We start from the raw sequence: 22878 nt of genomic DNA, 5'->3' as shown, positions 1-22878 counted from the left end.
ACCAGTTGTGGGAGGAAAATGACTCCCTGTGTTCTTTCATATCAGCCTGCCTGGGTTTTTGGAACTTCCTGGGAGTCCCTTTTCTTAGTCCCGCCACCATTGCAGGCATGCTTGGAGGGGGGCGTGAAGGAGGGACTTCCCAGTGGCTGCTCCCAGGCTCTGGAACTTCCTATTGGCTCTTTCTCCATTGTCCTTCCACTGGCAGTGAAAAACATTTTTATTCATGTGAACTTGTCTGCTGCTGAACTGGTGATTTATTGGGTTATGTGTTGATTATTCCTCTTATTGCGTTTAATTGTATTTTAAATGTATTTTTATGCTTTTAAATTCAGTTTCTGTTTTAATCTTGATTTTTCTTTTAGCCACCTTGAGTGCCATTTTGGTGGAAAGGATAGATATGAACTTAATATATAACTGCATTAACGACAGTGCTAAACAGTGCTTGGCAACCTTCTCTGTGATTTGCTTTTGCTTTTTAAGGTATGGTCTACAACAGCCTTCTCCAATTTGGCACCTTCCAGATGCATTGAACTGCAATTCCCAATAACTCAAGCTAGCGCAGCCAGTGGAGATTCTGTCTGGGGATGATGGTAGTTGTAGTCCAAGCCATCTGGAGCACACCACATTGGGGAAGGCTGGTCTACTGCCTTAGAGACCATCTATTCCACAATGTGTATACTTTAAAGTAGTTGGATTTAAGATTATTGATTTACCTCAACTGACTTCATCCTTCCATCTTAAAATGTACTTATGTTTAACTGGACTCAGACAATGGTAAGTCTGAGGATTTGGCATAAAGACAGAATTATGCCACTTTCATTGATAGATAATAGAACTACAACTAAGTATTGCTCAACAATGGAACAACGGGCAGTATCCAACAGGGCTCCTCTGCATGCGGCCAGCCCCTACTGTTTGAGGCCATGATGTAGCGCTTCTGGGGAAAAGCCCTGAAACAGGTAGAAACACTTGTTTTTGCAATGGTGTGGTCGCTGCCTGAAAATCTGCTCTAGAGGGTTTCCCAGCCCTCCAGAGCAGATTTTGAGGGCATGGGGAGGGGGCTTTTTTTGGGGGAGGGGAAAATTGCATCCTCATGGTTGCGTTAATGGAATTGCCTCTATCAGTGACATGATGCCATTGGATACAATCCATAGTATCTCAATAAAACTCCTGTTTCTGCTGCCCTCCTTTGACCAAAAATGCATGTGGGGGCTGTCAGGTTGGTTCTGCATGATCACCAACTATGGGTTGTGGCTTGACAGGTCTCTCTGCATATACACATGCACACACTTTTTTGCAGTCTTAAGCATCAAAAGTGGTATTCTTGCACTAGGGCATTGGGGGCTGCAGTAGCTACATGTGGAAAGGAAGCAGCTTTGGCATGTACCGGAACCAGTAGCAGAAGGACGAAGGAGCAAGTATGAATGTGTGGACAGATCCATAAAAATCTTTGGTCTCCCACTCCAGAAAATAAAATTTGGCAGGGCAGTTTGAGTGATGTAATGTCTCTGGCCTGTGGTAATCAGTCTGTTCAAATTATGAGGAATTTTAAATCCATTTTACAGCACAAGCTGTCATCTGTTATTCCAACAGATACTTCTGTCCATCTTCCTTCTCCCCCACTTCTAATGACATAGGGAGGTTACTATGGGGAGGAGAGTAAAAGTGTGTGTGTGTGTGTGTGTGTGTGAGAGAGAGAGGGAGGGAGGGAGGGAGGGAGGGAGGGAGAAGTAGTAGGATTGCTTTTATTATTAGCTTTTGGTGTTCCCCTTTGCTTCTGTATTTGGAATAGTTCCAGCTACAAACTGAGTTTTAAACATCTATATAACAACAGTGTAAAGCAAATTTAACCTGAGAGTTTGGCACTAGAATAAGTAGGGGAATTGACTGAGGACAACCCAGTCTCATATCTTCAGTAGCCATAAAATAGGGTTGAATTATTTGATTTGATTATCTGTTTATGCTTTCTTTCATGATTGCTTGATAAACCATATATTCTAGGCACCTAAGAATACAGAGAAATCAGAATAATTTCTAGTTTTTCTCATTTGTTTTTCAAGGTGCAGAAAGATTTCTTAAGGTAAACTTGACTGAATGTAGAACCTTAGATCTCTTTCTGATATTCATGATGCATTCTGTATTTGTCCCATTCTGTGGTTACCTAAGCTAATGTCATCTAATTGGGTTAGATCTAAGCAAGGAGACAGAGGCCCTTTCTACACCTAAGGGTTATCCCAGGAAAATGGAAGGATCATCCCTGCCTGCTCCCGGGATTCCCTGTGTGGCATTTGGATGCACAGGAAATATCCTGAGACGATCCCGGGATATAGGGCTGGTGTAGACAGGACAAGAGTCTAAGGGCTCCTTTAAACGAGTGATTTATTGCACAGTCATGATTGGCCACTCATGGAAGTTTTCAGGTTGGTTTCATGGCATTGTCAACAAGGACATCTCCCAAGGAATCCTACAGAAATTCTGGGATATAAAGAATCACTTTTAAAGTGGTAATAGCCAGGAAACAGCAGGATCTGCCACTAGATGGTGCTGTCTCAATAGAACTCAATGGAACTGCATGGAGGGGAAGTATTCAATTCAAACCCCTTGTTGCCTCTCTCCTCCTGTGTAATGCAGCCCATAACAATCATGCCAAAGAACCAGGAAGTACAAAACACCCAGGTAAAGAATGTGATTTCCCTTAATGTAGAGATATTATAAGTCAAACAGGTCGAGGCGGGTAGGTAAGTGCATCAGGCACAGAAGCTAGGTAAAGGTAGAAGCCCTCTTGTATAAAGGGCAGGTACAATAGGATCACAGATAGCTCAGAGTGATCTTTGCTGGTTAGAGTTATTTCCTCCTAGAAACATAGGAGTATGTTGTCTCAGCAGTCATCTAGGTCCAACTGAAGCCTTATGTGGGCAGCCATATAGTGTAGTTAGGCCTAGGGTGACCAGATACAAAAGAGGGCAGGGCTCCTGCAACATTAACTGTTGTGATGAAAAGGGAATTTCACCAGGTGTTGCATGCATACAAATGACACCTGCTGAAATTCCCTTTTCTAGACAACTCTTTAAGATACAGGAGCCCTGTCTTCCTTTCCATATGGTCACCCTAGGTTACCTCTACCCATTCTGGAGGGGCTAGCTGGACTCACCTGATTTTATAGTCTCATACTTCAAGACAGGGGAGATGGAGGTTCTTCAAGGGGTTCATCCTCTCATTCAGAGGATGATGGCAAGGGCCCCCTGAATATAAGACTGAATGTCATTTCCCAAAAAGGACAGGCTGATCATTATCTTCATCAGATTCTTCTCCTATACCCTGAAAAGGCTGAGCATTGGAGACATGACAGTATTTTCCCAATTCAGCTTAGTTCAGAATTGTAGCTGTCGAACAATCACTGTAGTAACTACATATTTTACTTGGACAGATGAAATAGATTGATGTAAAGAATTGAGTTCATAGTGTAGCCTGTCCTTTATCCTCAAAGATAGCTACATTTCCTTATATTCTGCTCATAGAGACCCAGCAGGGTATTTCAGTATTATCTATACAGCAAAGCAGCTGAGTCTAAGAAAATGAAAGGCAAACTTATGCATCTAATAAAGAACAGCATATTTGTACATTTATTATCTATTCATTATGGACTTCTGGCATTCCATTTCCAGAGATTTTAGCAAGGATTTAGTTGCAGTTTCATTGAGTTGAAGGACAATCATTTTGTTGTGTGCTAAGCTGGTTGTTTTAGAGTGTCTGACTTCATCAAAGAGCTTTTTATGTTTCAGAGCCCCACATAGTGTATGATCATCTTCAGTGCTATTAAGTTTAATTTTGCTGCATATCAGAAAGCTAAGACACTTAAAATTGATAATTTCAAACAACCTTCAATAAAGAAAAAAATGTGTTTCATAATCCACTGCTGTATGGAGGTAAAGAATTAATTAGAAAGCTTAACCAGTAATGAAAATTGGGCTGCAATCTTATACATACTTACCTAAGCATTTAGGGTGCTTCCAGACTGCCTCATTTACAGAATTTTATGGATGTCCAGATATCATTGTCTTTAACTTATAAATCTCCTATGTTTTCCCACCATTTGTTCAGTCTTTTTTCTTTCCAAGCGTGCAAAACTCAGACCAAATAAATATAGCCACATGCCCTATCATCTGAGTTATGGTGTCCCTAAGGTGATGTTGTGCTATGGGTGGATATTGAGTAACCCTATATCCTAAACTCAGTTGTTGCGATATCACTATAGGAGTTGATGGTACTGCATGAAATAAATAATATTATTGATCACGTCCTAAAGAAGCTGCAAGCTGCTAACCTGGTCCTAAAATACATGTATGGTTTAATAAAGAATCTGAAGAGACCCACAAGAAGATATGTAAGACACCAGACTTATGTATAAGAAAATTTAAATGTTTTTATTCATTTTACCTTAACTCCATTATGGAGTGAATCCCTTGCATTAAGAGACCTGAAAATTATTTCATGTTTAATTTTGTAGTTTGATGTTGTGACCATTTTGTTTATTGATAAAAAAGGGGGAGTGAGATTGCTATATATATTGCAAAAATGTAGAGATTGGGGACAAGGGGCGATAGACTTGATTCACAAGCACTTGGGCTTTCCTAAAGCAGCTCATACATTTGGGATAGGGGACTTCCTTTCTGCCAAGATTATCTCTGAAAAAGATGCAATCTCTAGTTAAAGAATTGCCTTATATCATCCGGTTTATCTGCTGACTCATACGGAATTTTGGTATTTCCTGTCTGCCCTGGATCTTCTGCCTTAGTCAGTTTTAGAATCTTCTTGTCTGTTCTTCTTCCTAAATGAATGGCATTAAGTTTGAGACATACAAGAATACATAGTTTCTACAGTTAGTTGTGTGGCATATAATATGTCAATTGCTCTGTGATCTATTCTCTCATGCTACATTGACTTTATGGGAGAATCCAGATGTAAAACTTGGTCAGAAAATGTTTTTATGGCAGACATGGACAAATAAGGCAATTTTTACATTGGATCAACTGGTGGGTGCCAATGTGTGTTTTGTTTTGTTTTTTGTTTTTTGTCATTTTCTACTCTATGTGCCAAATGTGACTTGACAGCTACGGCTGAATTGCAATATTTGTAACTGCAGGATTTGTTAGTATCCAGGTTTGGCCAAGCCACTTTTAAAGCACCTGTCTTTACTGGAAGCACTTATTGCCCATGATCCATGCCTCATTCATGGAATTTTGCAGAGCAATCCATGTTTATAAATATTTGTTATTGTTAAATAAATATGATACATAGTTTTTTAAAACAGGAATTGAATAGGGAATTGGATTCTCCCATTCTGTTAAATCAGTGGATCACTGTTTTGGTGTCTATACCTGTCACGTCTGTGGGTCTTAGACTGCATCTGAATCAGCAAAAATGTTTGTTTTGTGTGTATTGGACACTGCAACTTCTCTTTCATAAGGTTTTTTTTTTTTTAAAAAAAAAAACCGCTAATTGCTGGTGGTGCAATGCAGCTAATGCTTCTTTTAAACATAGGTTTTAGCAATTTCCAGTAGTTGCTTCTTTTTGAGAGGAGGTTCTGATATGGATAGATTTTGTACTGGATCAGTCTTTAATATTCACTGATGTACATACTCTTTTAAATTATCTTTTCTTCTTGAAATTGAATAAATGGTCAGTGTTAATGGATTCTGCATGCCAGCAGTTTTGACAGCAGAAAGACTAGTGTTAAACATTGGAAGTATAAATGCTCACCTCCTATAATGAGTGAGCACCTTACAACACTTTCAGTATTTGAACGAGTGGTGTACAGACGCCACCTTTGAATGGATACTTATTTGGATATCTGGTATGCTTTTGTTGAAGCTTATGTATAATTGTTAGACAGTTCTATTTTCTTATATATGTATTTCATATGTATACATTGTTATGGATATATACCAATTTATGTATGTGTATTTAAAAACAATAGTTCATAGGCTTGTGATCTTCATTGTGGTTTCCAGAAAGAGGTTATGGGAAGTTCTGGAAGTGCTTAGACAAGTCATGTTTCTGTAATAATAGCAATGTAATAATAATAATAATAATAATAATAATAATAACAACAACAACAACAACAACAAATTCTAGACATCAGGTTTCAGAATCGGGTTCTGCCCTGACTTGAACTAAGGAATAAAGTTAAACCTGCATAAGTTGTTAGCATGTTTAAACTGAGGCCTTAGCTAGACATAAGTTTTATCCCGGGATTGTCCTTGCCTGCTCCTGAGATATCCTGTGTGTCATTTACATGAAAAGGGATGACCCCGAGACAATCCCAGGATAAACCTTAGGTTTAGTTAAGGTCTGATAGAACTAGATTCAAACTCCTTCCACTAGAGAGCTAATTCAGATTTTGTCTCTCAGTTTGTCTCTTTTCAGTCAGCAATATAGCCCATTGACTCTTTGAATCTATTTGATTTTATTTATTTTAAAATGTAACACTGTGCCTATTCTCACCAGGAGAACTCAAGGCAGCTTACAAACACAACCTCATAATAACAAAAGCCATCACATTTCAACAACAAATCATAAAGCAGACCATAAAGAGAACAGTGTTAAAAGGAGAACATTCAGTCAAATGTCTTCTTAAATAACCATGGTTTCACCAAACATCTGAAAGAACATAGTTGGGCTGCCAGATATTACTTGGCAAGCATTCCACAGTATGGGAGCCACCACAGAAAAGGCCCTGCACCTAGTAGTCTGAAAAAGCATCTTTCCCCATATAAGCCCATGTCTTACATCTGCAGGGGATGTTAAGACATGGGCTTATATGCAGTACTTCTCCAAGTACTATCAGTACATTATTTGACAACAAGGAAGAGAACCTCTGCAGTGGTGTCCCAGTTGTGAAATGCTCCTCATTTAGACACATCAGTCACCCACATTGCAATTCTTCTGGTGCCAGGGTTAAAACTGTTCATTTGTCCAGGCATTCCTTTGAAGAAAGATTGTATTTGTTAATGGTGTCATTTCTAATACTAATATTAGATTGCACTGAAAACACTACACAGAGAGAAAGCGTATCTTAAATTCTCTTAAACTTCTAATTTCTTGTTCCATAGGATGTCTTATGAGAGCCAAGCGTGGTGCTATCAATGGAAATGGAAACTGCATTTGCTGTTCCTATTCGTTCTTTATCTTATATGTGTACGGTATTCAGGTAAGAAAGAAATTTTCTTCTTTACGTCTGCTGAGAACTCTCAGAAAACCTGTTGAAATGAATTGCAGAAGAAGATAATAGTGTTGATTTTACCTAGATTGTGCAGAAGACATTTGGAGTTTATTGTACTGACAGTGATAAGGAATCGAATTTATTACGATTGTAATTAGTGTTACTTGAATAGTGTTGTATTAGTACCCACCTTGCCGTACATATAGCTACACTGTGGAGTTCCTATGGAATTCATAATCCAGTAATAAGCATAATTTGTACATTTTTACTTTAGTTAGAAAAAAAGCATTTCACTTATCCAATTCTTACCCAAGATGGGCCATCCAAACAGTCAGGTTGCGTTATAAGACTACAGGTCTTTGGCAGTGAAGATCTGTATGAAATCTGTTGTTTTGAATAATTCATAATGGTTCTCCCTCTGTTCTGGAGGGTGTCCCCCCACCCCTGCAAAACCTGATGAAGTGCAATTTATTTTTTAAAAAGTGACGTTGACATAGCTTTCCCTTTGACTCTGAAGCTTTCCTGATGAGGTGAAATTTCAAATCAATTTTACTTCATTTTGCCTTTAAAATGTAGTGGAACTTGCAAATTCCAATTCCAGTATCTCCATAATAGGGGTATGAGGAATTATAGATAACATAATGCTGTAGAGGTGGGCAGGTAATGGAGAAAGGAAGGGTTGTACATCATTCCTCTAACTAGATAAAAAGCTGGGCTACAACACTTCAGATCTGAAAGAATTGTGCTGAAATTGCAATGAAGCGCCAAACATTTCTTTTAAAAAAAGGCTATTGTGGGGAAAAATTGAAGTGACATCTGATTTAAAAGAGGGATGCATGCAAATAGTTTGGGAGATTTTTCTTTTCCTGAATTCTTAAGAATAAATCAATGAGCAAATGTGTCCATAGACGATTAGTTTGGATGCATATATTTAAAAAAACATTAAAAGTTCCAACGAAGACAATAAAGTATACTTCACAGCACATCTCATTTTAGAACAGGGTATGACGTTAATTTAAATCCTATATAGGATGCACCCACCATCCTAGGCAATCTACAGTACATTAGAAGCAGCAAAAAGCAGGCACGATGCAGAAAGCGCCTGTAGACCAAGAGCTTCAAATGATTCAAGAATGTAGCCCAAAGCTACACTGCTGAAGCTTAAATGAAACCGCTACCCACACAAGCATCACTGGAGCCAGTCTGACCTGGGGATTCCTTCCCAACTCAAGTGTTGAGTCTTTAAGAAGAATTAGTAATAATACTAGCTTAACGTCGGACTACTGTAAAGATTATTGAGTGAGTATGTGAAGTGCTTTGCTTGAAATGTGTTATATAAATACTAATCAATACTAGTAGTATTTCTTTCTATAAAGATAAATTCAGAATTCTGGCAAGTTCCTATCCAAGAAGGAAGTTAAAAGATTAGGGTTGCTGTTTTAAGCATGGAAAAGAAATGAACTATTCTATGTAGTCTCTACAGTTTAAATTTTCATACCATTCATGACATGCCCTTGCTGGGGATAGGATGCAGGGTTAGTTAGTCCACTGACATGGTTCGGTAGGGCTGTTTTTATGTGATATTAATTTGCTACTGCTTTAGGTATTTATTGAAATACTCTCCCTTGAATATAAGTCAGTTGCAACAAATATGGAAAGGTATACTTGGATTGTGAGAGTTTCTTTATTTATTAAAAGTATATATGTTGACTTAACAACAAAATATTTAAGGCGTCTCAGAACACAGCATTGAAAAAATATCAACAGACAAATCAATAATAATCAATGATAGCTGAAGTGAAGCTAGAGATAAAATAGCTCAAAAGAAAAGATCCATATGCCAGGACAAATAAAATTAATCACTAAGCAGGCCAAACACCTGCCTAAAATGTAAGGTCTTCCAAGCGCATCATCGGAAGGCCATCTGAAGAGCAGAGGGGTAGACATATCTACATAGGGAACTTCAAAGCCTAGGTGTAACCACAGAAAAAGCCCTCTCCTGCATCCCAGTTGCATGTACAAAGGGGGTCGGGAAATACAAGAGGGTCTCCATCGAATATCCTTAATACAGAATTCAAGTGCTGCCTGCTACTAAAGTTTATTCAACTTTTATCTTTATCAAGCTGCTGTGAGTTACAAATCTCAACAGGCATGTATTTGCTGGTATTTTAAAATTATGTACCTTAATTAAGGGCTAAAAGCTCTATTACTGAATGAGTGGTGAGTAAATAATTAGGGAATTGCTCATCTTGGGCTAGGAAGGTAAAATGGTCAGAGCACAGTTCAGCAGTCACCGAAATTCCTAGTAGAGAGGAAGGGAAATGTTTATATAATATTGTTACTAATGCTTTGTGAAAATTCTTTCATGTTGTCACTGGGGTGTGTATATTGTATAGATGAATAAATGAGTGTAACGTTTCCTTGACTCATGCATGTTTCTGAGGATTTTTTTTTTAAATAATCATTGCTTGTTACAAGAAGAAGGAAATAGCCAAAGGTGTGATGGAAAAACAGGTTTTGTTTTCAAAATGTTCCAACATGTTTTGAGATTTATAGATCATTTTCAAGAGTATTTTCCTCTTTCTGGTCCTTCAAGGAAGAGTTTTTTCCTCCACCAACTTTTCTGTCTATCTACATTTTGAAAAGAAAACCATGTTTTTAAAGCTCATTGAGATATTTTCTTCTTGTTTCCAACTTACAAAAAAAATGTTTGTTTGTTTGTTCCTGTGATGGATTATTGCAATTCTTTGGATCATTGCAAGAAAAAGATGTTGCTTTTTAAAAATTATTTTAGCATTGGTATATGTGAGCGAATAGACACATGCACCACACGTAGGAGAAACAACAGCTCTCCCAAAGTGTTGCGTATTCATAACATATGTTACTTATCAGAAAGTCCCATTGAATTTATTCTGTTCTTTTACTGTGGCTTTCTTTCCCTTTTATTCTTCATTTACCATTCAGTATAAACACGAAATGAATCATCTAGGACTGTACTCACTATCCTAAAACCACTTACTGAGGAGAAGTCTTACTGAAACCTTTATGACTATTCTGAGATTTTTAACAAATATTTGTGCCTTTTAGTGAAGACTTTGTAAACAGGAGTGTGTGAGGATAAACTTAAAAGTTGCTTTCTTCACTTTCTGACTAATTCAGCTTGATGTGAAAACAGGCTATAACTAGAATAATTTCTGCAGGAAGCCACTTCTCATTATGTCTGTATGATTGTTTGTCAGAATGTGTATATATGGGGAAGCAGATGAATGACTATATGCCCTAAAGCTTCATGAAATTTTACTAATGACATCATTCACTTCAAAGTAATGATAGAATTGGTTTATTTCTTGTAGCGGCGCTTAACCATTTCAACAGTACAGCATTTATTTCATGCTGTCCATTTGGATGTTGTCCATTTATTCAATACTTTAGTAGGTATATAAAATAAATAAATTAGTCTTTAATCATCTGAATCTGAAAATTGTGCTCTTAGACGTATGCGTTTGTTGCAGCAGCAGTTATCTCTGTTCCCAGAATGGCATAGCAGTGCTTTATAAGAGCATTTGCACTGTCCCACTGCAGGGATAGAAAAGATTGAGCTATCACCCATCTCTTTATGTAGAAACCTATAGGCCTTTGGCCAACCTAGCCCTGGCCTCAGATTACATAAACATCTGTGGGGGGGAGAGTTTCGATGTCAGGTGGTGGCTTCAGTGAAGAACACCTTGAACACTCTAATTCCCTTGCAAGGAATAGCTGTAGCAACGCTGGATTGGCTTGTGCAGCTGTAATTCAGTAGTTATTCTGCTTTACAGAAAGTGGTGTGCAATGGGTCATTGAACAAATACCAAACAGTATTACCAATTATTGCATGTGGTCAATATGAAACTTAACAGAAAAGAAGTACTTCTATAAATAAACTGAAAGATGACAGCATCATTCAAGAAGATTGGTTAGGGTTTTTGAAACACTTGCTAAATGTATGTTCTGTTAAATATAGGGAAGCACACATCTGTTTGTTCTGCAAAGTGAGTAAGGAAAATTTTGTTACATATTTCTGGATCATGAATTCATTTATTTCTGTGGAAAGCAGAAGAGCAGTCTTATTATTGGAAAAGTTTCCATGACTTGTTACAAATGCATAGGAACAAAAATAATTACCTTAAATGCCTGGCTCTCTAGGTAAGGTAGAGAAAGGCTTGGCTGGAAAATGGAAGAGACAAAGGGCATGTCTACACCTACGGGTGTAGAGGGCCAGAGAGGGGGCGATCCTGGACTTACCTACTTCCGGGATCATCACCCTTTGTCTACACAGCCGTGCAATGTCCTGGATGGGAGGAGGAACGTCGCACACATTGCAGGCACCTTTTTTTTTTTTTTAAACAGAAGAAGGAGCTGAAGCACACTCGCGCTCCAGTGAAAAATAAGGTTTTAACAAAAAATTCATGCTCCCCCCCACCCCTGATGGGCACAGAGCTCCTGAGGAGCTCCATGGCCCGTGCCCAGTTCCTGGCTCCTCGCAGTTACTCTCGAGGAGCCAGAACGAAAACGGGATGCCTGGCCACACCTCCCATGGTCTCGGGATCATCCTGGGACCATGGGAAAAAATGGGATTATAGTGTAGGATCATCCCTCCCTGCCCCCGCGATCCCCTGTGTGTCATGTGGGTGCACAGGGACGATCCCTGGGATATCGCCCTGTCTAACCATGCCCATTATTTATTTATTATTTATTTATTTATTTATTTATTTAGCACCAACAATGTACTTGGTGCTGTACAGAATATGCAAAACAAAAAACAAAACCCCCCAGCAATACCCTGCCTAGAGACTTACAGTCTGAAATCACATTAAAACATATGAAGGGGTTACACAAAACAGAAATAAAGAAATTTAGGGAATTAAGGGAAAGGAGTATTACTCATATTGCTAATTAAAATGTATTAGCAATGTATTAGTATTAAATGTATTAGTATTAAAATGCTAATTAAATATATATTGATAGCCTTGCTCAGAACTGACAACAAGTAATTGCTGTAGCCATTCCATGGGCAACATGTAACTACTAGCTTAACTGGCATGCTTTGGTTGTATCTTGGAAATTTGTAATTTTGTGCAGTGACTGAGATTCCTTTTACAAATCCCCGTGTCTCACAGAACTACCATTTTTCAATAGCTTTCTTCCCTCTATCTGTATACCCATTATAGAAAGTGCTCTGTATTGTATGTATTGAAAACTACAGAAGGAATTTTAAAAAGATACGAATGCAGTTAACTTAATCATGAATGATGAATTGTGATCACAGCTTTTTAATATTCCTGTTTTTTCTTGTCTGCGACCTCAGTTCAAGATGAGTGTTCAGACCGGCTGCTGCAATATTCCTTGAACAAAGTTGGTTTTGTTCGAATACTTGCCCTGGCTGTTCAGTGTTCCTATTCCCCTAATTAATGGTGCAGTGACAAGCTCATACTATCAAGCTGAAGTCATCTTTTATCCTCAAGTGATTATTAGGTGGAGAAAAAGAGTTTTCTCCAGAGGAGTTTTCACAAAGGAATTTGTGGGAAGTGACAGGATCCTTGGTGCATGCTTTTTATAAGGAAGGGAGAGCTTCTTCTAGATCTGGGAGAAATAAATTTATTACTGCATGTCATTCTTTTGTGTATGGTTTGAAGTTTTCAGATGCATTTTACACATAATCTTTCATAAGATTCTATGCTTGTGAAGAGTTCCTGTGTTACTGAGGAGCATGGCCTTACAACCATTTAAAGTATTCCACAGATATGGCCCAAAGTTTCATGGCAGAGTGGAGATTAGAACCCGGGTCTTTCAGTTCAAGGCTCAGTCCGACACTCTAACCACTACACCACACCAGCTGTCTTAATAAAGAGACTAGCAAACAGATCCACATTTGCATGGGTTGGAATTGCCTTTAGGTTAATGCAGAGAAGCCTTCAAGTAAATTTACACAACTGTCACAATGGGGCACATTGTGCCTACTCTGCCTGAGTGAAGGCACACCTGCTGGCTCCCCTAGACAAGGCCCCTCCATGGTCTACCCCTGTGAGGGGTCTGTCCACTTTGTCCCCTTAGATGGAGCTGCTCCACAGCAGAAAGGAGGGACAGGCCTATAACTCAGCCTGCTAATCTTCTCTGGCTTCAAACTGTGCTTGTTCTCCCCCCCCCCCCCCCATAAGTTAACATGTTGTTGTTTGTATTCAATACTTGTTTATTTTTCTAAAATGTTTAAAAAACATGAAACCATGAATGTTGAATGGTTAAAATCTGTTCACTGCAGTGCAGAATCATGATGGGAAGCTTGGTTGAAATTGATCAAATGGAGTTGAAGCAGGTTGTCTTTAAAACTTTTGACTTGTTGTCTTTTTGGTTGAAGATGGTGGTCGAATTTTTCACTATGCCTAAAAGACAGAGGTGGAACAAATCCTAAAAGTTTCATAACAATCAGATGCATGTATTTTGAGTCAATTAAGGATATACAGATAAATATTTTCTTTTATTTATATAGAATGAAGGTTGAATAATCAGTGTATATTCTGTATAATCACTTTTCTTTGATGCAAGCCTTAGATTTGTGTCCTATTGCTAATTTCTCCTTTGTGTGTGCCCCATGGCTCTGAGTTCAAGATCCTAAAATACACATGTCATTTGGGCACTCATGAATATGTGTATATATACTGTGCATGTGAAAATGATTACCTGTAGTATCAGTGGTTACAGTCCATGACACAGTCTAAATATGTAATAGATTTATTAGGTTTAGAAAGATATGTGTGATGCTACATCACTGCCTTCTACACACTAAAGGCAAAGAACCAAAACAGCTTTGTTTTAAGATGAATTTGGCTAACTGTTTTCCCCATCATTTAAAACCTTTTACATTGATTTTAGTAATGCTGTTGTTTTAATTATAGTTTATTGTTTTTGTTTGTTTTATGCTGTCATTCATGCTTTCATCTATTTTATACCACCTTGGATGTTTTTATAGAAAAGTATAAAAATGTTAATAATAAACACCACCACTACCACTACTAATAGCAGTTTTGTGCAAATACATCAGTCTTGAAAGTAAATTTAGAACAAGTACGGATGCCCCAGGTCACATATCCTTCAAGACTCCAAACAAGGCTTTTCAGGCCCATGCTGGAAGGGCAGCCAGATATATGTAGAACCTATTCATGAAGCTTTTTTCTCAAGCCTGTTATAGATTTCCATCACGAAGATACTGTAAATCATCAGTACATGGTTGAAAAATTAAGTATATGAATTCTGAGAGAGCTATATAGTTAGACATGGACCTTAGCTTTGATCTTCCGTAAATGGCTCCTAAACTCATGCAGTTGCTTCATTACCACAAATTGTTCAATACACTCAACTGTTTAAGTAACAGGAAGCCAGTTTTATGCAAGAGTATCTGAAAAGACTAACTTATGTAATAATAAAACTGTCTAGGTATACTTGTGTTATCTGTTCAGTGAACTGAATAATGTTGGATGTGAAATGTGAGACTTGTGTTCAATCCTTGAATAGCCTTCAGGCCCACTTAGTGACCAGGAGCAGTCACTATCTCTCAGCCTCACATGGTTATTATGAAAAAAAAATTGAATAACCTAATTTTATAATCAAATGATACATTAATTACTTAGGCTTTGGGTAGCTGGGCATAGGGTTTTATAATGGATCAGCAGTACATACAGTATAAGCACAAATGATTTCTGGTACTAGTTGAAATGTATTTTCACTGCTACTGACATAAATCCAATTCATACTCTGGCCTCCGTCATCTACTGCCACCTCTTTGTTATAATGCTAGGGGAGTGTGATACAGATATGTGTACATTCATAGATGAAAAATTACTCAGTGTGTGATGAAATAAAAACAGAAATAAGCAGAAGCAGGGGGCTACCTGTAAGCGAAGACTCCATCACAGGCTGAGAATGTTCCAACTACTCATCCCAGTGCCCTTATCTCAGTGGAACCTGCTACCTGTTAACAAATCGGGGGGAGACCAAAGGATAATGCTAGCCAGGGTCCCTATAGTCACTAGATAATTTCTGTTCTTGGTATGATTTTGAGAATCTTTTGTAAGCCACTTTGAGAGCCTCTTGCAGCTATAAAGTGAGATATATGTGATATAAATAAATAACAAATGAAGCCAGTGGTGAGGGAGCAGGTTTGTGGTGTTTGCATTTGGATATCTGAATATCTAAGCCAACTTCCCCCAAACTGGTGGCCTCCAGATGTTTTGAACTACAACTCCCAGCATTTATGAACATTGGCCATGCAGGCTTAGGCTGATGGAAGTCCAAAACATCTAGAGAGCACTAGGTTGGGGATGGCTGATCTAAAGAGTAGATACTTAAATACAAGTATAGACTAACCCTATGCACATCTTTAATAAGTGTGGAAGCATTAGGTCTACACTGAACATTTTAAACTGCACACAGCTCTCTTTAGGAGTCAAAAGATGATGTAGCATTAGCCAATCCTAACATAGGCCTGATTAGTGCACCGAGAACATCATCAATAAACTATTTTCAAAGTTGGACATGCAGCAGAGGGCAGTTTATGGTCCTCCAGATGTTTTGACCTACAACTCTCATCAGCCCAACCCAGCATAGCCAATGGTTGAGGAATTATGGGAGTTAGGAGAAAGGCCAAAAAATATGGAGGTGCTCATCCCTGTGTTAATGAGTTTTTCAACGACTAGTGAACATCCAAGCACAATTTTCTGTTCCCTAGTTACACTCACTTTGGTAGTGACTGAAAAAAATCACCTGTGATTGCAGACAACATTAAGATTTTCTTTCCAAAGGTGAACCTACTTTCTGATCACCTATTAAGTAGTGACAAGCCAATGCCAGATTACTCAAGCTTGCACCAGTAAACAAGGGGTGGGGTACCCAAAGGCATTTTCTGTTGAGTCTTACATCTGGGTCTAAAGATCTTGGCTGGCATGAAGCCAGTTCCACTAGAAGGATAGGAATTAGGAAATATATTTTTATTAGCTGTTCTACCACTTCTGTATTAGTTAGGGCAGAAGGACAAGGATTAGGAGGCCACTGAGGGCTTTTGATCCAAAGACAACACTCCTGTCTTCTGGAACACTGCTGAATCTTTGTACCGTGCAGATGCTTTATAGAAGAAGTTAACAGAAATTGTCACATACGGTTCTCCATTTGATCTCATCACAACAAGGACTAGAAATTTGTTACCCTTTTAAAAAGAAATTTCTGGTTCATAGAAATCCATAGTAGATCAAATTCTATGTTAGATGCATTATTCTCCTATAAAGTGTGAATAGGTGCGCAAGTGAAATAATTGCTGATATAATATTTAGATGAGTCACGTGAATTCCTTGGAAATGTCAATTCTGGAAAAGAAAACATATATCTATTAAGGATGGTGTATTTTCCCTTTTAAAAGAAACGTGTTCTTGTTAAATCCAGGAATATTTGCTAATCAACACTTCATAGTGACAAAAAAATAAAAATAGACTTTAAGTCCATGGCTAAGCAAGTGTTGCAACTTAACAAGTCTTCAATATGGACTTAAACGTTTCTCTTTAATCACTAAAATGAAACGGTTGGGTGCGGTCATCCGGAGTTTTGGAGTGTGCTGTCATCAGTACGCGGAGGACACGCAGCTCTACTGCTCCTTTTCATCTTCATCAGGTGTGGCTGTGGATGTGTTGAACCGGTGCTTGGCTGAGACAATGGACTGGATGAGGGCTAATAAACTGAAACTCAATCCAGACAAGACTGAGATGCTGCTGGTAGGTGGTTCCTCTGATCGGATGGGGGGGCGTTCAATGGGTTCTGGATGGGGTTGCACTCCCCCTGAAGGAGCAGGTTCGTAGCTTGGGGGTTCTCCTAGAACCATCTTTGTCACTTGAGGCTCAGGTGGCCTCAGTGGTACGGAGTGCTTTCTACCAACTCCGGTTGGTGGCCCAGCTATGCCCCTATCTGGACAGGGATAACCTAGCTTCAGTTGTCTATACTTTGGTAACTTCCAAATTAGATTACTGCAATGCCCTCTACATGGGGCAGCCTTTGAAGATGGTCCGGAAGCTGCAGCTTGTGCAAAATGCGGCAGCCAGATTGATAGCTGGAACAGGGAGGTTTGAGCATATAACACCGATTCTGGCCCGCTTGCATTGACTGCCTATATGTTTCCGAGCCCAATTCAAAGTGCTGGTTTTAACCTATGAAGCCCTACATGGCTTGGGACTGCAATACCTGATGGAACACCTCTCCCGACATGAACCTACCTGTACACTGCGCTCAACATCTAAGGCCCTCCTTGGACTGCCTACTCCGAGGGAAGCTCGGAGGATGGCAACAAGGAAGAGGGCCTTTTCAGTGGTTGCCCCCCGACTGTGGAATGATCTCCCCGATGAGGCTAACCTGGCACCAACATTGTTATCTTTTCGTCAGGTCAAGAGTTTTCTCTTCTCCCAGGCATTTTAACAGCATTTAACAACGTTAAGTTTGTTTTTAATGGACCCCAGAATTGTTGTTTTTAAATGGATACTGTTGTTTTTATACTGTTTTTTATGTTTTTGATGGTTTTTAAATTTTGTATACTTTTAATGTTTACCATTTTTAATTGTTGTAAACCACCCAGAGAGCTTTGGCTGTGGGGCGGTATATAAATGTAATAAAATAAATAAATAAATAAATAAATAAAATCATTGTGAATAGCAATAAGTAAGTACTGATCTTTTTTGAAACAACTAAAATGGTGCTCCCTTCATCCAGTTACAGGCTATTTCTAGTTTATGTTGGAGTCAAATGGTGGGAGGGGGGATTCCAACCCTTTAAAGGGCTTCCACTGTAGTGTTAGTATTCAGTTTTCATAATGTTGAAAGAGGATGTGAAAATAAGATTTGTGAACATTTGGCAGTGCAGTGTGTTGCCACTTCTGGTTTTTCTGTGGAGATTATTGTGATCTCTATAAAGGAGAAGGTATCTGCTTTTTGTCTGAGTAATCACCATGTCATATAATGACAATTAAGTGGCACTTAAGCAGAGATTTAGCTTCCTTTCTGCAAAAGATCTGAAAGGACAAATCCCACTGGGGACATTGGTATCAAATGTTTTTATTATGATTTGTTAAGGCTAAGTAAAAGCCATCCTAAGTAAACTCTAATACTGTGTTGGCCATATTTTATGCTGAGAAGTGCATCTTCCAGTGGGGCTGATGTTGGCTCAGAAGCTCTTCTAATCAAGCCAACAATAAGAATGGACACTTGTTTTCTTTTCTTATTTGTATAACAAGTGCATTTTTTCAACTGAATCTAGTGATGTGCAAAATAACTTTCTAGATCCTATAATCTTTCCTTCCTTCAAAGCAAGCTTTAAAGCATTCTACTCACCCCCATTCAGTAATTCTCAGAGCCAATAAAGCAGTAAATTGAGTCTGGTTAACCGCCCATGTTGCTACTTACCCATCCATGTATAATCTGGATGTTTTTAATCCAAACTCAAAGAGGATGTTGTCTTCCCCTTGAACATCAATTATTTTTGTCACATTGTGTTGAAAGATTTATTGTCACTTTACAGTCAAATTACTGTGCTGTGTTGGCTCCTAATCTGAGAGTATTCTAATCTCAGATACATAGTGGGAACGCTTCTTATCTTAAATAATCAACTCCTGCTTTTGTTAGTGCCAGATACATGAAATGCTTCGTGGACATCTTGTTCCCAGCAGGAAGCAAAAATATTACCAAAGAAAATAAAAGTCTTAATCCTTAAACAATTTAACTTCTTTAACAAGTGGGAATGTTTAAAGGAATCTGCTTTAAGAGATAATATGGGGTCGTGATTGTAATTAAAAATGCCTCCAAAAGGGGAAGTCTGCCTTAATTTGTTTTCAATTTGATTATTTTATATCAGGTAATATGTGATATGCAGGCATCATAAATGTGATAACACATACTTGCTCTGTTGTAGTATATTGAAAGTTATTTTATCCCATACAAAATAATGTAATTATGAACATTTTCCATCATTTGTTGTTGTCATGAAGCTATTTTGCTTGTTTTCAGGAACATTATGATTTTGAATTATTGCTATTATCTGATACACACCCACACACCCACACACACACACCCATTTACACTTATTGGAGTATTAATCTTAATAACTATTTAAATAATGTTATCATTTTTTAAAAATACCAGATTTATCTTTTTGGTAATCTCAAATGAAATGATGATTGGAAAGCTTTATTCCTTCATTTCTTGCTATCTTTTGTTAGGAAATGGGCATAGGAAGATTGTGAACTGCATAAAGAATTTGTGCAGACTAATGAATGACAAGTGCCTAGAGTTTATGGACGGATGTTTGTGTGTTTTAAGGAGCAACAAAATAAATAAATTCTTTCCAGAATAGAATACTTTTGATCTGAAGATCCTCAATCAGATGAAAGAGCCTAAGTTACAAAGCTAGGATATAGAGCTTCTTCAGATGAGCATTTTATCACACTGTTGCAACGGCCACTCACGGTTCTTTGTGGGGCATTTTGATGGCACGGCATTCCTCCTGTGCGTCTCCTGCTCCTTCTGTTCTTTTCTCCATCACACAATGAGCTTCATCAATCTGTGTGTGTTTGTGTGTGTGTGTTTTAGTTATAACAAAACTATGCTACATTCAGGAGAAGCTGCACGATAAAAACACCTACTGAGTGGGCCATGTGGTCATTGCTTGCTTCCTCTTTCTTCCCTGTGTGAAGAAAGAGAAAACTGCACATCCCTTTTGTGGGACAGAAGCAGGAGGCAAAGCAACGGTAGGGAAATGCGATTCCCCACTCCTGTCTGACGATCCTCACAGTGCCAAGCTTTTCTGCTCCCTTAACACTTTTAATTTCAGCATCCCAAAAGGCTGTAGTTTATAGTTCGAAATACTTCATATTTGAAACAAGAATTTCCCTTGATCTAAGAATTCTTTCTAAGCAATTACCATATGACAGAACAAATAAGCAGGAAATAATTCTCTAATCTGAAGAAAACTGAGGTATTGAGAATCCCTTACAAATGCAATTTGTCACTTTAATACTGTTACTTTACAAGAAGTAACACTAACCCTATTCAAACATTCTACTGTACACAAATGTGGTTTAGGATGACATTGAATGTCTGTGGCTTTCCTGAATTGTGTGGGACGTTTCCACGCCAATTCAAGGTCCTGCCAGGATTATCTACTACTGGCATGGAAACACTCCATGCAATTCAGGCAAACGGTTTGAGAAGCTTCATAAAACACAATGCACACTGGTGATGTAGCAAACAAATACATTAGCAACTTGTAAATATGTCCAATAGTTTCAACAAATAATTACACCATTATGATCACAGGCCTGACATGCAAGTGCAATAAAATTTTAGCAAATATTTTTCAATGTAACTTTGCTTTTGCTTTTCAAGGATATTGGAATATTTTGTTTTGTTTTATTTCTAAATTGTTTTTCTCCATATCACTAAAGGCCACTGAACAATAGTCAATAAGGCATCAGAGATTAATGATTAGATAATGAGAATACAACAGGATTTTCCAGAGTAGAATTTCCAACTATCCTTAAGAACATAAGAAGTTCCATGCTAGATCAGACCAAGGATACATCTAGTCCAGCACTCTAGTCACACAGTGGCCAACCATTTTTTCATGCTAAATTGACTTTATGGGGAAATCTGGATTTAAAAATGAGAAACAAAGTGTTTTTGTGGCGGACATGGATGGATAGGATGATTTTTTACTTTGAATCAATTATTGGATCCAGATGACGAGCTTCTGTCATTTTCTAATGTATGTGCGAAATACGATTTACACACCATGGCTGAATGACAGTACTTGCAATTGCAACATTTGTTGGATTCTAGGTTTGGTCCAGCCACTCTTACAACGACAGAGCCCCCATTGTTATTGGCCGATCAGATATATCGACCCTTGATTCGTGTATATAAAAACTTGTTATCAATCAATATGTATGATACTCAGGGTCTAAGACAGGAATGGAATAGAGAACTGCTCTGTTTTGCCTAACCAATGGGCTGTTGTTGTAGCATCTGTTCTTGAAGTATGTATGGTTCTTAGGCTACAACTTATTCAGTAAAAACTCTTGTTTTGAGTTTATTGGACTCCACAATTGCTTTTTAATAATGGTTTGTCTAATTTGTATAATTGTTGAAGATGTAATGCATCTAATGCTTATCTTTTGGCAATGCCCAACAGTCACCTCTTGGATGTTAATGTATGGTCAGTGCCCTTATGTTAGCCTAAAGACTGATATTACAACATTGGAAAGATAAACGTTCACCTCCTATAATGTAATGAATTGAAGACCTAACAATGCTAGCCGCATTTGAATGGGTTGCCTATAGGTGTCATTCATGAATGGATAAATATATGGGATATTTGGTCTGCTTTTCTTGAATTTTACACATAAAAATTATGTATAAATAATTTTCTTTTTAAAAGAATGTTGTTTTTGATGGAATATTGATATTTCTATGCAGGTAATTTCTTGTTCTTTTTTATCTTATTCTCACAATTTGTTTTTTTGTTTAGTTTTGTTAAACTCCCAATAAAAAGAAAAAATAATGGAGGAAAATAAATTGATCTACAATTGTTAATTGATCTTATTGCAATCAAATAGTGAGCAAATCTGTTTTTATATTGAAAACTTCTGAAATCTGAAAACTCTGCAACTTTCCCTAGAATACCTCATTATTACACCTGAGTATTTAATGAATGATTGTTACTTGTATAAAGTTAGATTTAAAAAGTGATGAAACCTGTCTGGCTTTAATAGTCCTATGCATATCTTGCTTAAGTTGCAGCATAAATGATTCAAGTTGTCAAACGTATTTAACTTTCTGTGGGTCAACTTCAATACTAGGCAGTGAACAAGTTTCAAACCACATATATTTTAAAGAATACGTTACAATGGACAGTATTCTATGGTGCCATTCTATAAACTCAAATAGCACTAGTGTAGCTCTGCTGAATCTTTCAGTTGCGCAAATGCATGGCCATTATGGAATTCACAACAGGTTGCTCAAACATAACGTTAGTGAGATTGTCCTCTTCTGCAAAGTTAGGAACTAGTTTTACTTGCACTAACAGAATGACACAATTGGATACTGCTACAGAGTAGTATCCAACTACTACTCTGTGGGGGTACTCTGTGGGGAGCCTTTCCCCCCCCCCTTGTGGTAACTAAAAAAGAAAATAAGAGCGTATATTTTTTTTCTTTGGAATATTCTGCCATTTTAAGGTTGCAATGTTAAACATGCTTACTAAGACGTAGGTCCCACTGGGCACAGTGGAACTTGTTTCTGATAGACTGCACTGTTCTATGTAATAGTTTTTGGAAGATAAACTTCATTAGTGTAATAATGGCGTTTGTAGTAGTGCCAAGAACTTTCTGATATTATTTCCTGAAAAGTGAATGTTTTCTTAGAACAGGAAATCTTTCTATTGGTAAATCAAATAAGTGTACTTGAAGAGTCTGTTATATTATGATTCATGTAGGATGCTACACCCAAGTCTAAGCCAATTTGAATATAAACAGTCCGTCATATATCACATCTAAACGTGAATGTCTTGTATTCCTGATATTATCTTAAAATTTCTAGTAT

At 37.9% G+C, this 22878-nt stretch overlaps 1 protein-coding gene across 1 annotated transcript in view; it reads left to right on the top strand.

The window, feature by feature from the left end:
- Nucleotides 1-22878, top strand: part of ADGRG6 (adhesion G protein-coupled receptor G6) — a 120025-nt gene that overhangs the window by 4766 nt on the left and 92381 nt on the right. Inside the window, exon 2 of the mRNA XM_063124592.1 lies at nucleotides 7113-7210. Within this exon, the coding sequence (XP_062980662.1) occupies nucleotides 7113-7210 (98 nt within the window). The remainder of the gene's footprint in view (nucleotides 1-7112; nucleotides 7211-22878) is intronic.

The sequence above is a fragment of the Elgaria multicarinata genome, chromosome 4, assembly GCF_023053635.1.
Source record: "Elgaria multicarinata webbii isolate HBS135686 ecotype San Diego chromosome 4, rElgMul1.1.pri, whole genome shotgun sequence".
Taxonomy (NCBI): domain Eukaryota; kingdom Metazoa; phylum Chordata; class Lepidosauria; order Squamata; family Anguidae; genus Elgaria; species Elgaria multicarinata.
Note: the sequence above shows the minus strand (reverse complement) of the source record. Positions and strands in the feature narration are given on the sequence as shown.